Source organism: Zeus faber (assembly GCF_960531495.2).
Source record: "Zeus faber genome assembly, chromosome: 20".
NCBI lineage: Eukaryota > Metazoa > Chordata > Actinopteri > Zeiformes > Zeidae > Zeus > Zeus faber.
In genome coordinates, this window is record NC_137207.1 from 15,434,703 (window position 1) to 15,446,927 (window position 12,225).

Genomic DNA, 12,225 nt, shown 5'->3' on the forward strand with positions numbered 1-12,225 from the left:
GTAGGTGTCTGTGTATCATCTTACCTGCTTGACGCTTACATGCTTCCACCGCTCCGTCGTCGTTGCCCGACACAGCACCAAAGGGTCACCTGTCCATCACTGAGAGTGCAGCTCTATTTCCACAAGCAACACGGTCAGTTATAACAATGAGAGGTTGCGGTTTACAGGCAAACATGGACGGTTGTTTTAGAGAAGGGAGGTTTTCGCCGTGTAGACCACACAGCGGTTGCTCCGCGAAACGAGCAACCAACAATCGGGGATCCAGCCCGCAGGACCGGATCCCCGATTGTTGTTGTCATTGCCTGGCAAAAAATTCTCTCAATTTTTTAAAGCTCAAACCATTCGAAACAGAAGAACGGCAGAAGCTCGAGCGCGGTTTGCGTCTCATTTGAACCGGTAATGTCACAGACATCTTGTGGTTTAAGCTTCATCCAAAATCAATCCGCATACGGAGCGGAAACTTGTGTAAAACCGACCAAATTTGACTCCAAGCATTCAGGCGGTCGTGCTTGACTGACGTGCCACTGCTGTCAAACAAAATGAAGGTGATGAGATTTTGATGAAAGAGGCCGTGGCGGATCCAAAAGGGCGCGGCCTGGCTTCCTTCCCCGCGACCGCACACCTGCCCCCAGTCGACCGTGCGGCGCTGATTGGTCTGATCCGCTGCGGGGAGCTCCCTCAATGTCTGTCTTGCAGCGGAGATTGGCGCGCGGGCTCGTCAGCCGTCCAGGAGAGAGAGAGAGCGGAACGCCATTCCTCCTGCGCCCAAACTCATTATTCTTTATTATTAATCCTTTTGGCCAGCGAGCCTTTCAGTTCAACACTTTGATAGAAAGCTTATAACAAATGAGGAAGGACACTCAACTCTCCCCCTGCAAAGCTGAGCGTCCATAGATTTATGCCAAAGGAGAGAAAGGTGCATGAGTGAGAGAAAGAAAGAATGTTTGGTAAATAAATAGTGAAATAGAAATAGTGAAAGGTAATAATTAAGCCCTAATGCTCGCCCAGTCTCCCCTTAGTAATTTCTCCCGATATATATCCAGATTTCTGTGTGTGCGTAAGTGAGAGAGTCAGTGGCTGTAGTATAGTAGTATTTAGTTATAATATTTAGCTATGTGAATATGTATTGTACTCCATGTTGTTTGTCACATGAACGTCAATGCTGTTTTGTGCTTCCTATGGCATGAGCTCACCAACAACCTCTCGTTGGAATGGCACATCTAGAATTAAGCCCGAGTGGAAACATACATGCATCATGTACATTTTAAGAAAAGACTTAACAATTTGTGCCCGGTCCACAGGATCCCATCACACGTGACACGACCATTCCAGCCACGTAGAGTAAGAATTCACTCCTCCCGCAGGAAGGAATCTACAATCCCTCCACGTTTGTGGACAACGTCTGGCTCTCCGCGTTCATTGTGCTCCCTCCTTCATCTGGGGTATGGCTGACCCGTTCTGTCCTGGAGGCGACCTTTCTCTACACTCTACGCCCTACCTACAACTGCTTGAGCCAGCCATATGGGAGGGCGAGGTGCTACGTATCTCGCCCCACGGAGAAGACCATCCTCCTCCTCATCATGTACACCGCCTCCATCCTCTGCCTGTTGCTCAACATATCTGAGGTGCCGTACCTGGCCCTTGGCGCTGACTCCTGCTCTCCCGCCGCGAACGAAAGCACCAGCAGCCTTCCAAGCAGAGCTCCAAGGACCCAGGGAGCGGCAGCAGTACATTTGGAGAGACGGGAGGCTGGAAACTGTGTTTGACAACTTTAAATAAAGGTACACGGTGAGGGTTTTCAAAGTTTCTTTTGTTTTATAGACGTTTTTGGCTATGGAAATGCACAGCCCAACAAACATTCATATTTGTCCAAAAGTAAGCCTTTTTTTACAGTGCCTCTGTTGAAGTAAATATGACAACATATAGTAATAATTTCACAAGCGAGCTCACAATAACGGTCCTTTGGGTGACCTGTGAAATGTCAAGAGTCAGAGCACAGCGGAGAGGACACATTCCTCATCAATATGCATATCTTGCCCAGACAATCAGCTACTTCGATGCCCATTCACACTTAAAAAACAACAACAATCAAATAATTAAAAAAAGGGCATGGGGCATCAAGGGGTTGCGAAAGTCCTTTCGGAATGCTGTGTGGTGGATCTGGCTGCATTACATATGAAACCACAAGGGGGCGCTTCAGGCCTTACGTTCAAGCAGCAACCGTATGGAAATGAAATGAAAAGTGCAGTTCAGCCAATGGCCGCTGGGTGGGGCTAAAACAGTGGCGTCCAACTCAATCACCGCGCTATCAGGGTACGTAAAGAAATAAATACACACACACACACACACACACACGCACACACACACACACACACACACACACGCGCGCGGAGAAATGTTTTTTTTGTAAAGAGTTGAATCGATTGAAATGTGTTTTATATAAGTCTACATTGTACCAGAGACCTACAATATTAACAATTAACGTTGCGATCCACAGTGAACGTTTCAGCTCACATTGCAATGATATCAAAAGTTATTTAGGGCAGACTACTATAAAAACATGTTTTATACATTTAACTGGATGACTGCAAGACGCTGTTCACCTTAGTCTAAACAAGTTCAAGTTCAAGTTCAAGAGATTATTTGTCACATACACACACATACGGTCGTACATATATGCAGTGAAATGTCATGACACCCGGTGATTACGCACAATAAGCTCTATAAGTTCCAAAAATACGAAAAATTCTCAAATGTGCGTAATCGACACGCAGATCAACATGCTGTAACGTCATTACAAAGATTGTTTCATCCCCCCCCCCCCCACACACACACAACAACTAATACAAGAAGGTGGTATCTCATACATTAAACGTATTATCAAACTGTTTGTCAAAATAGATTTGAATCGCTGCCGTTTTAAATACTTGTCGCTCTATGACAACATGGACGCGCCTGGCACGCTTCAGCACGCAGCCGGTGGAGCCGGTGGAAAAGCCGCTCCCTGCCGCGCCCGCACGCTGCGCCAACGCGCCTGGTCTATTACGGGCGTAAGCGGAAAAACGTGATATGTATCAAAACCCGACTTCCCCACATGTTTGCAAAACTGTCGACACGATCGGCAAGCATGTTAATATTGGCTCAAAAGTAGTCCTCCGTGCACTCTAAACATTTATACACCTCACCTTAAGTACGTCACGGCTTCGTGGCATCGTAGCAGACGCCAAATGTTGGTGTAATCCATGACTGCTGCCGTCACGCGGGTTTTCCATCGGCGCACTTTAGAAAAGTTGTAAATAAAGGACGTAACCGCGTGTTTTTCTTGAGTGCGCCATGATTGGAGGCAGAGGGGGCGGGCTATCCGAAAACGCACTCTCCACATTCTCACTCGCCATTGGTTCAACCCAGACTCCAGTTTACCCGTCACGGACAGCACAGACAGGTAACCAGGAGTCTAACACAGTGCAAGTTTAAACTTCCATCAACCACTGCAGGACTGGAAATATGTGGTTATTAGTGTAATACTTTTAAATAAATTATTATTTTTCACGATCCCCCCCAAATTTCAGCATTCGTTGCTTTCAAGGGGCGCTCAAGTCCCTTTCGTGGGGAAGGACTTGAGCTCCCCTTGTTTCCCCCATAAATCCCAACACTGGTTTTCACTCTGTTCTGCCCCTCCATAAAGCTGTGCTGTATTAAACATTATTAACAATAACAACAACAACAAGCGCTCCTACCCTGCGCCGGTTTGTGAAAGTATCCGATGACAAGACATACATTTGACTAACTGGTAGTACCACATACTACCAGGAAAATAAATAAATCTACAATAAAAACACTGTTTTTATCAGTTTTATTTGCCGAGACTTGCTGCGGATTGTGGGCCGCAGCCTACCGCCTACATTACCGCCAACATTAAAAAAAAAAAAATTCTGAAAAGTTAAATATACAGGAGATTCATGGGAAAATACTTTAACGGAAGGACAGAGGGATAGAAGGGTAAAATACGGGATAATTGTGTTTTTGTGTTAAAAGGGTTATCTAGTGCTAAACGGCAAAATAAACACACAGCACAATTATATTTAGAATACTTACGTTTCCGTCGTCCGTAATTTTGTCACAGACAGTTGGTATTGATTCCCCTTTCTTTTGATTTTAATTTTTTATTTTGTATTTTTATTTATTTATTTATTTATTTATTTATTTATTTATTTATTCATTTATTTATTTATTTATTTATTCATCTATTTAATTTTAACCTGTGCTGTCAACATGCTGGGCATACAACACAGAGTATTTGTATACCATTGCATTCAGGACGGAGTTAGTCTGCAAGTGGAGTTCAACTTCTCAACCTGCAATGCCACTCTTTACTCATTCCTAAATCATCAAGAACTGCTGCAATAACGCTGTCCTGTGGACGACCTGTAGGATGACAAGTTTTTGGTTATAGAGAACCACCACCAACCCCTGTCTTTGGAGAACTATTTATCATGTTTGGGTCTATAAACAACTAATCACTACTCCAAGAGGGAGAGAATCAAACATAGAAACAAACAACATTTACACAAAAACATGAACATTGGGCAACGAAAATGATGAAAATGTATTGAAAAACAGTGAATTAGGTCCAAGAAAACTGGAACTACACCTCGTCCTCTTCCTGTCATAATTATGGCAGCAAATGAGGGAGGTAAGGAGAGGAATGCAACCAGGAGGGTGTGTGTGTGTGTGTGTGTGTGTGTGTGTGTGTGTGTGTGTATTCTACTCTATGCTGGTTTGACCAGCTCCAACCACCATCACACCGGCAGTCTTTGTGATTTGGAGGCCCTAGGCAGAACCAATGTGAGGCCCTTCACAACCTCCACCTTTTGCCAAGCACGGCTAGTGAACAGAAATTGTTTACTAGCCTTGCTTGACTGTGTTTTGTAGAGGGAGCTCTTAGCAGTGAGCAGAGCTAAATGACAATTCTTCATTCAGTTAGAAGGAAGGCAATGGAACAAGAAAAAGATTATGAATATTAAATACTGTTTGAAATACTATATTAAGTGTCTCAGGGGTCTGGAGTCCCTCCAGTAAAAGAGATATATAAAAATAGACATATAATGACTGTCGTCTAGATGAGGGTCAAGCGTGAAGGTGACCTGGTGGCGCGATGTTTCAGATGCTATAATCCGTGAGTCTGTAGAAGAAGAAGGCTTCCGCAGCCTGAGAGGAGTGTTACGGCTCAAAACGTTTGGTTGATGACTTTAAGTGCCTTGGAATAGATTTTCATTAATTCACGTCCGCTGCCTCGCCGACATGTCCACCGAGACAGCGGCAATTAGATAAGTTCTGCGTCCGTGGAATCACGGATTGAAAGAACAACAAGAGCGTTTGGAGCTGTCAGTGTTCTCAACGCAAGCTGTGGTCTACAGTCTGATTTAGACTTTGTGATGTTGCACAATACCGGTGACGTAGGCGGCGCTGTGTGTCCGCGTGTGGAGCCTCCGATCACCCCCTGTCCATGCGCCGACAGAATGCTGCTCGGTGTCGCGCGCACACACCCACAGCGAAGCATGGAGCACGCTCCAGATAGCAGCTTCAAATCAATAGGAAAAGGAAAACACCAAGAGAGGTAAGACGGTCAACAGAAAAGGGGCGGAAACATCTGAAGGCCACGGCTATTATGTCATCAGAGGCGGTTTCAGACTTCCGACCTACAACAATGAACACACATATGCTCAGCGCTGCAGGTTATTATTTTCTTATCGTTTGAAATGCAGCTTGAAGACAGTAATTGAAAGCAAATTGAAAGGGAACAGATGTCTACAGCAGTGTTATAGTGTTCTACAGGAGTGCCGTGAGACATTTTCGAATTCCACTGAGAAAAAAGAAAACAATGGTCATTTGCTTTTGCGTTGCAAGATCAACATTTCAAGGCGGCACTTATTCAGGTAATTAATACATTCCAGCCAGAATACCAGCTCTGTGTCCATCAGAACAAATTTCACTCCGAAAGTGAGGACCATATATAATAATAATCAACTCTTTTTTGAGATTCGGCTCTTGACAAGTCACTCAGTAAAACGCTCTCAGTCGTTCCATTTTCCGGCCCTCTGTTCATTGGATTAACTTGGTTGAATGCACGTTGAGCAAGTCAGGAGTTCCAGTCAATGATGATCAAGTTCATTGTTTTCAGTTTGTGAATTGAAAAGTCACTACTTTGCCAACTTATTTCAAAGAGTTCATGAGTCATGCGTCACTATTAGCAGGCCATAATAATAAGCACAGCTCTACATGTTTCTGACGTTTTAGTGGTTAACAGGATCTAGTGGTGTGTGCGTGGACTTATTTCATTGTAAAAAGTGTGCCATGGCAGAAAAAAGGTTGGGAAACACTGGTGTACAGTGCATCACGTTCTGCCCGTTGACCTGCCATGTCTCATATTAAAAGCTCACAGGCTGTGGTGAAAGACAGTGCTGCTATTTTGTGCTCGAGTTAATATTTAATTGATTGTCCCCGGCCAGAGAATTAATCAGTACGATTCAGAGACATTCTGAGAAAACCGGCGCAACCTGCACAAGCCGCAGACAAAAAAACTGCCATCTCGTCTCTTTCAAAAATACCTCTTTATTCAGAAAAAACAAAAGCTTTCTCTCTAGCAGCAGATCCTGTCCCGTAAGTTGTGAGGTGGGGCCTCCATGGATCAGGCTGTTCCAGCACATCCCACAGATGCTCGATCACATTGAGATCTGGGGAATTTGGAGGCCGAGTCAACACCTTGAACTCTTTGTCATGTTCCTCAAACCATTCCTGAACAATTTTTGCAGTGTGACGCAATATCCTGCTGAATAAGAAACAGTCTTTATTTATCACGCAACACACCACACTACAACACATGCTTGCACACACACACACACGCTTTGATGGTGGCCGGTGAAATGGATTCTCTGCTTTTGACCCATCCTGGCTTGTCCTTCCTCCGGGGCACAGCCAGGAGCAGTGGGCAGTATACGTGGACGCGCCCGGGGACCAGGTGATAAATGTCCATTGCTGGTCAGACAATGATGGGTGCATGTTTTTGGTGGGGGTCCTTACTGTGAGGTGGAGGAAACCCCATGTGAGCACGGGGAGAACATGCAAACTCCACACAGAAAGGCTCCTATTTGGGAGATAACCCGCCGGAGCACGGTGCCAACAGCGCCCCAGGCAGGAATCGAACCCAGGAGCTTCTTGCTGTGAGGCAGCAGTGCAATGCACTGCGCCACCGTGCCACACCGTGAAGTAGGCGACGGCCATCAGGGAGTACCGGTGCCAAGAAGTGGTGTACTTTGTCTGCAACGATGTTTAGGTTGGTGGTACGTGTCAAAGTAACATCCACATGAATGCCAGGACCCAAGGTTTCCCAGCAGAACATTGCCCAGAGCATCACACTGCCTCCGCCGGCTTGGCTTCTTCCCATAGTGCATCCTGGTGCCATCTCTTCCCAAGGTAAACAGCGCACGCACCGGGCCATCCACAGGATGTAAAAGAAAAATGATTGATCAGACCAGGCCACCTTCTTCCATGGTCCAGTTCTGAAGCTCATGTGTCCATTGTAGGAGCTTTCGGCGGTGGACAGGGGTCAGCATGGACACCCTGATCGGTCTGTGGCTACACAGCCCCATACACAGCAAGCTGTGATTACATTACATTTAGCAGACGCTTTTATCCAAAGCGACTTACAATTGTTCAATCACTGACGGACGCAGCCATCAGGAGCAATTAGGGGTTAAGTGTCTTGCTCAAGGACACTACAGCATGCTAGCAGGAGGAGCCTGGGATCAAACTAGCAACCTTTAGATCACTAGACCACCAGCTCTACCGCCTGAGCTACCATCCCCATAACTGTGATGCACTGTGTGTTCTGACACCTTTCTATCATAGCAGCATTAACCTTTTTCACCAATTTCTGCTGCAGTAGCTCTTCTGTGGGATGGGACCAGACGGGCTACACTTCACTCCCCACGCGCATCAATGAGCCTTAGGCGCCCATGACCATGTCACTCAGATCCTTACGCTTGCCCATTTTTCAGAGCAACCCTCTGCCCAAAGAGCTTGGAATAAGATTTGCCTAATAAATTATAGTTAATGTTCATGTTGTATGTAGGAAATGTGTTGTTGATGGAGAGCTTTTGAGATATGGTTCTTTGAAGGGTGTTTCAATTACAACTGACTCTTGAATTGCCAAAGACTTACCTATATAGTAGAGGAGGGCACCGTTTCTCCATTGCAATAGAAAGGAGAGCGGTCACCATCACATACCACACGCTAGCAGCACCCATCGCGTGCCCTGAAGGACGTCCTGCTAAATGCTATAGCATGACCTTAACCGCTGCAGGTCAAAAGCACTGACAAAGGTCACAGGATTAGAAGATGTCAGGATGACTGCATTCACGCTGAATCCTAGAGGAAGTGACAACGCTGCACTCCTACCCTGCAGCTCACCTTCCTCTCTTCCTCTTTTCACCGCTGAGTGCCTCAGAGGGCCACCATAGCACTATTACCGCAGCGTAGTGATAGATCTGATTCCCTTCTCAGGGAAGAACTGACTTCACAACATAAATAGTTACTTTCACAACATAGATAGTTTCCTATGGCAGGGACTGCAGTCTATTACACATGGGACCGTGTACCATCACGGGTGATGTATGGTTATCACCCGAAGGGGTCCACATAATAATGTACCCCCACTGGAGTGTCTGTCCCAGACATGCCATGCAGCAGAAGTGTGAGGAAAATGCTCGTGGGATACTTTCTGTAGCACCCGCATACTCAAATCTGAGTGCCAAACATGACATGGGGCAGCACAGAGCTAGTAACAGCCAACATGTAAAATGGCACAAATGTGTGTGGAGAGCTCCATGAAGTTGGCCGACTTATATCCTCGGTCGATGCCCCCCTAAAGAGGGCCCATGAGGAGGACGACACTCCTCATGGGCTTCAAATGACTTCAATGGCTCCTGTATGCCAGGTCTATGGCCTCCACTAGCCAGTGAGGCAATCGCCCCTTGGATAGTGCCTACCCTTTGCATGGGCGCCAAAGCACACAAACAATTGGTTGTCATGCCTAAAGTCCTAAGTGCGGTCAACATAACACTAGAGAGCCTGAACTGAGCACGAAGTGTTAAGCCTCTTTTGCTCCACTGACTCAAAAGGAGGTGAGGAGAAAGCTGTGATCTCAGTGACCTGACTGAAACGGCCTTCAGAGTAAAGGATGCTTTAGGACGCATGACCAATTCATCTCCTCCACCCACGAACTGCATGCAAGATTGCTGGACTGACAATACCTGCAGCTCACCTATTACTTTTAAACTCCAATATTGGTCCTATAGGGCAGTCAGAAGGGGCATGTCCTCTTTGCTCACACCACTGGGCAAAGATACGCCACCTCAGCATGTACTGGGAGTGAGTTGAGGGCGGCCTGGGTCTCTGTATAGTGGCAACCACCACATCTGACAGGCCTAATGCTAGGAGCTTCTCCTTCTCAGGTACAGGTCCGGGGGTGGGTGCCATATTCTGTGCATATGTGTGAGTGGGTCCCGTTGGAGGGGAAGCTCCCACAAGGGACTCACATACATGTTGCACAGATTGGTGAACAATGGGTGGCTGGGCCAATAGGAAGCCACCAGCTGTAGACAGGTTGTCCTCTTGCACTCTGTTAAGAGTGCGTGAGTGTCACAGGAAAAGCGTAGAGCGGCGCCTCTCTCGTGACACAATCAGATTCACCTCCGCCCGACCAAACTGTCTCCAGATCTCCACCACCACCTGAGGATGAAGGCACTAGTCTGCTGCCTGGGGGTTCCCCCAGGAAAATAGGAGGTTCCGATCCACATTCAATAGTAAGCAGTTCGCCATGTGGTACAAGGGGAGTGACTGGACCCCACCCTGGCGATTGATGTATGCTATCACTGCCGTGTTGTCTGACCTCACCAGAACATGTCGGCCTCTGAGGGCTGGCAGGAAATGTTGAAGAGCTGGTAACACTGTGTGTAGCTCTAACACGTTTATGTGACCCTTCGCCTGGGTCGCCGTCTACCGCCCATTGACTGTCGTACCATTGTGGACAGCTCCCCACCCCGTGGTGGATGTGTCCATGGTGATGGTGGAGTGGTATGATACACTCAGCGCTGATCCTGCATGAAGGATCTTTTCAACACGGCGCTTTTCAACACTGATGTTGTCCTCTTACACCTCAACGACACCGTCATTTTTGCGGTGTCTGTCATTCACTGAGTCAAGGCCTCTGGATGTGTACCACCTCTGGAACGCTCTGGCTAGCAACATGCTAAGGGGGCCGTGTGACGACTGCTGATGCCATCATTGCCAGCAGTTTCTGGCTCAAAAGCGATGTCACTAACCGTCAGCATCCAAATTGTGACACGCATGACTGGATGGCCTGAACTCTGGCTGAATAGAGATGGGAAGCCCTTGGTCATAGTCCTGAGGACCAACGGGGGTGGCAAGCCATTACGCATTGCAGAAGCGCTGGCCTGTTGCGTACTACGTCGGGCGTATGCCTGCTCATTCTGTAGACCCACGGGTCTGTTATGTACAGACTTCAAGCCTGGGCACTCAATAGGTCGAGCGTGTGCCCACTCATGGCGAATTGTTGCCTTGGAAGCGATACGATAACGATAACTGATAATCCCCATTCGGCGTGAATGCAGGGTCTGGATTACATGATCCGTCAATCAGTCCCATGAGTAATAGATCACAGTCCCTGCGATAGGGAACAAAGGTTTTCCAGTCTTTCAAGTGAGTTATCAATCAAATGCACTGTTTATGGTTCATCACTGTGCACTGTGCAGTAATAACTGCACCTGCTTTCTTGATCAACTCTTGTACTCTACCCCAGCACTTTTCTTTTTACATTATATCCAGATCATCTTTTTCTGCCAAAATCAACACTCACACAGGCATTGTGAATATGTGCCTACAAGCAAATGCGCTGGATCAGATCACCCAACAGGATCGCTAACCCTAAGCATTGTTAAACATGACACATTGTATGATACACACCTAACACATCAGCACAGATAAGATTACTGCAGTTGTAGTTGTGGTTTTAGCCTGATGAATGAAACAAAGACGTCTACAAAGACGACCAAAGGTACTAGAGTGCAGTAGCCCGTTTATCAAATTGGAGCTTATCATGTTCAATAAAAGGAATGCTGTGTGCACTTGGCAAGCGCTGCTGATATCACAGTGGAACATTGTGAAAGCAGCAAATTCCTTAAACACTTGGCAGTGAACATACTACAGTAGTGGCCCACAATAGCAAATTACAAAATCATCATGTGTCCATCATGTGTCTTATTGTGGCAGACAAGGCAAATCAATTTAGCAAGAAAGGACATGGAACCCTATCTATAGCTAAACACAGATCAGCAGATCAATAATACCTGGTCCAGTCTCACATGTGATGGGGAACTGCTGCAGAGAAGATATCGCTCCTTCTCTGTAGAACTTGGTCTCATGAATCCACCAGTATGGCCTCTCTCCAAAGAGAACCCTGCCAGTGAGAACCCTGCCAGAATTCAGGTTACCCCTGCACAAACAGCCAAACTTCAATGATCTCTTACTTGATCCGCATCAACAAACTGTCCTGAGCTTGAAAAGACAATTTCCAACTGATGTTCATTAAGCTTCTGGTAACAGAATGGGACGCTCTGCCAATCCCCCAAATAAATACATTTGGCCAACATGTGGTAGGAGAACAGTGACACTCACCATTTGAGAACCAGGTTCAGCCTGTCTCCGACGACGGCCGCCCATATGAGCCTCAGCTCCACATTACTTCACAGGGGGAACCAGACGGGGAAGAACCAGAAGAATGTTGTGTGCAGGTCGGCGACTGTGGATGCCAAGCTGAAGTAGCCCTCGTATTGGCTGTACTTGGTCTGCAGATGGACCGCTAGCTCGACTCCCAAACTGGAGAAGATCCATTGTATCCCGACCCTGCCACCAGTGGATGGAATCTGCTGTGGGAGTCTATTCTGGTTGACAGGGACGGTCCAGCTAACGAGCGATTTTCAGTGAATGTTTGATCCCCAATGGACTTTACTCAAGGTAATCTAATTTGTTTGCCTTGGGAAACAGAGAGGGGTTCCTTAACATTTCACGGCCATGATGGTTCTTTTGCAAAACCAACTTCAATGTCTTTAGGACCGTCCACTGACCTCTCGAGGAGGAGTGTGTGAT

General features: G+C 46.7%; 1 protein-coding gene across 1 annotated transcript; it reads right to left on the reverse strand.

Moving 5' to 3' along the window:
• Positions 1-8,216: 8,216 nt before the first annotated feature.
• On the reverse strand, positions 8,217-11,970 carry LOC307245458 (glucose-6-phosphatase catalytic subunit 1-like; the record flags this gene model as incomplete). Its single annotated transcript, XM_080021037.1, is given in 5 exon segments — positions 8,217-8,326; positions 11,427-11,536; positions 11,755-11,822; positions 11,826-11,958; positions 11,960-11,970. Coding segments are annotated over 5 exon segments (432 nt in total).
• Positions 11,971-12,225: the final 255 nt, after the last annotated feature.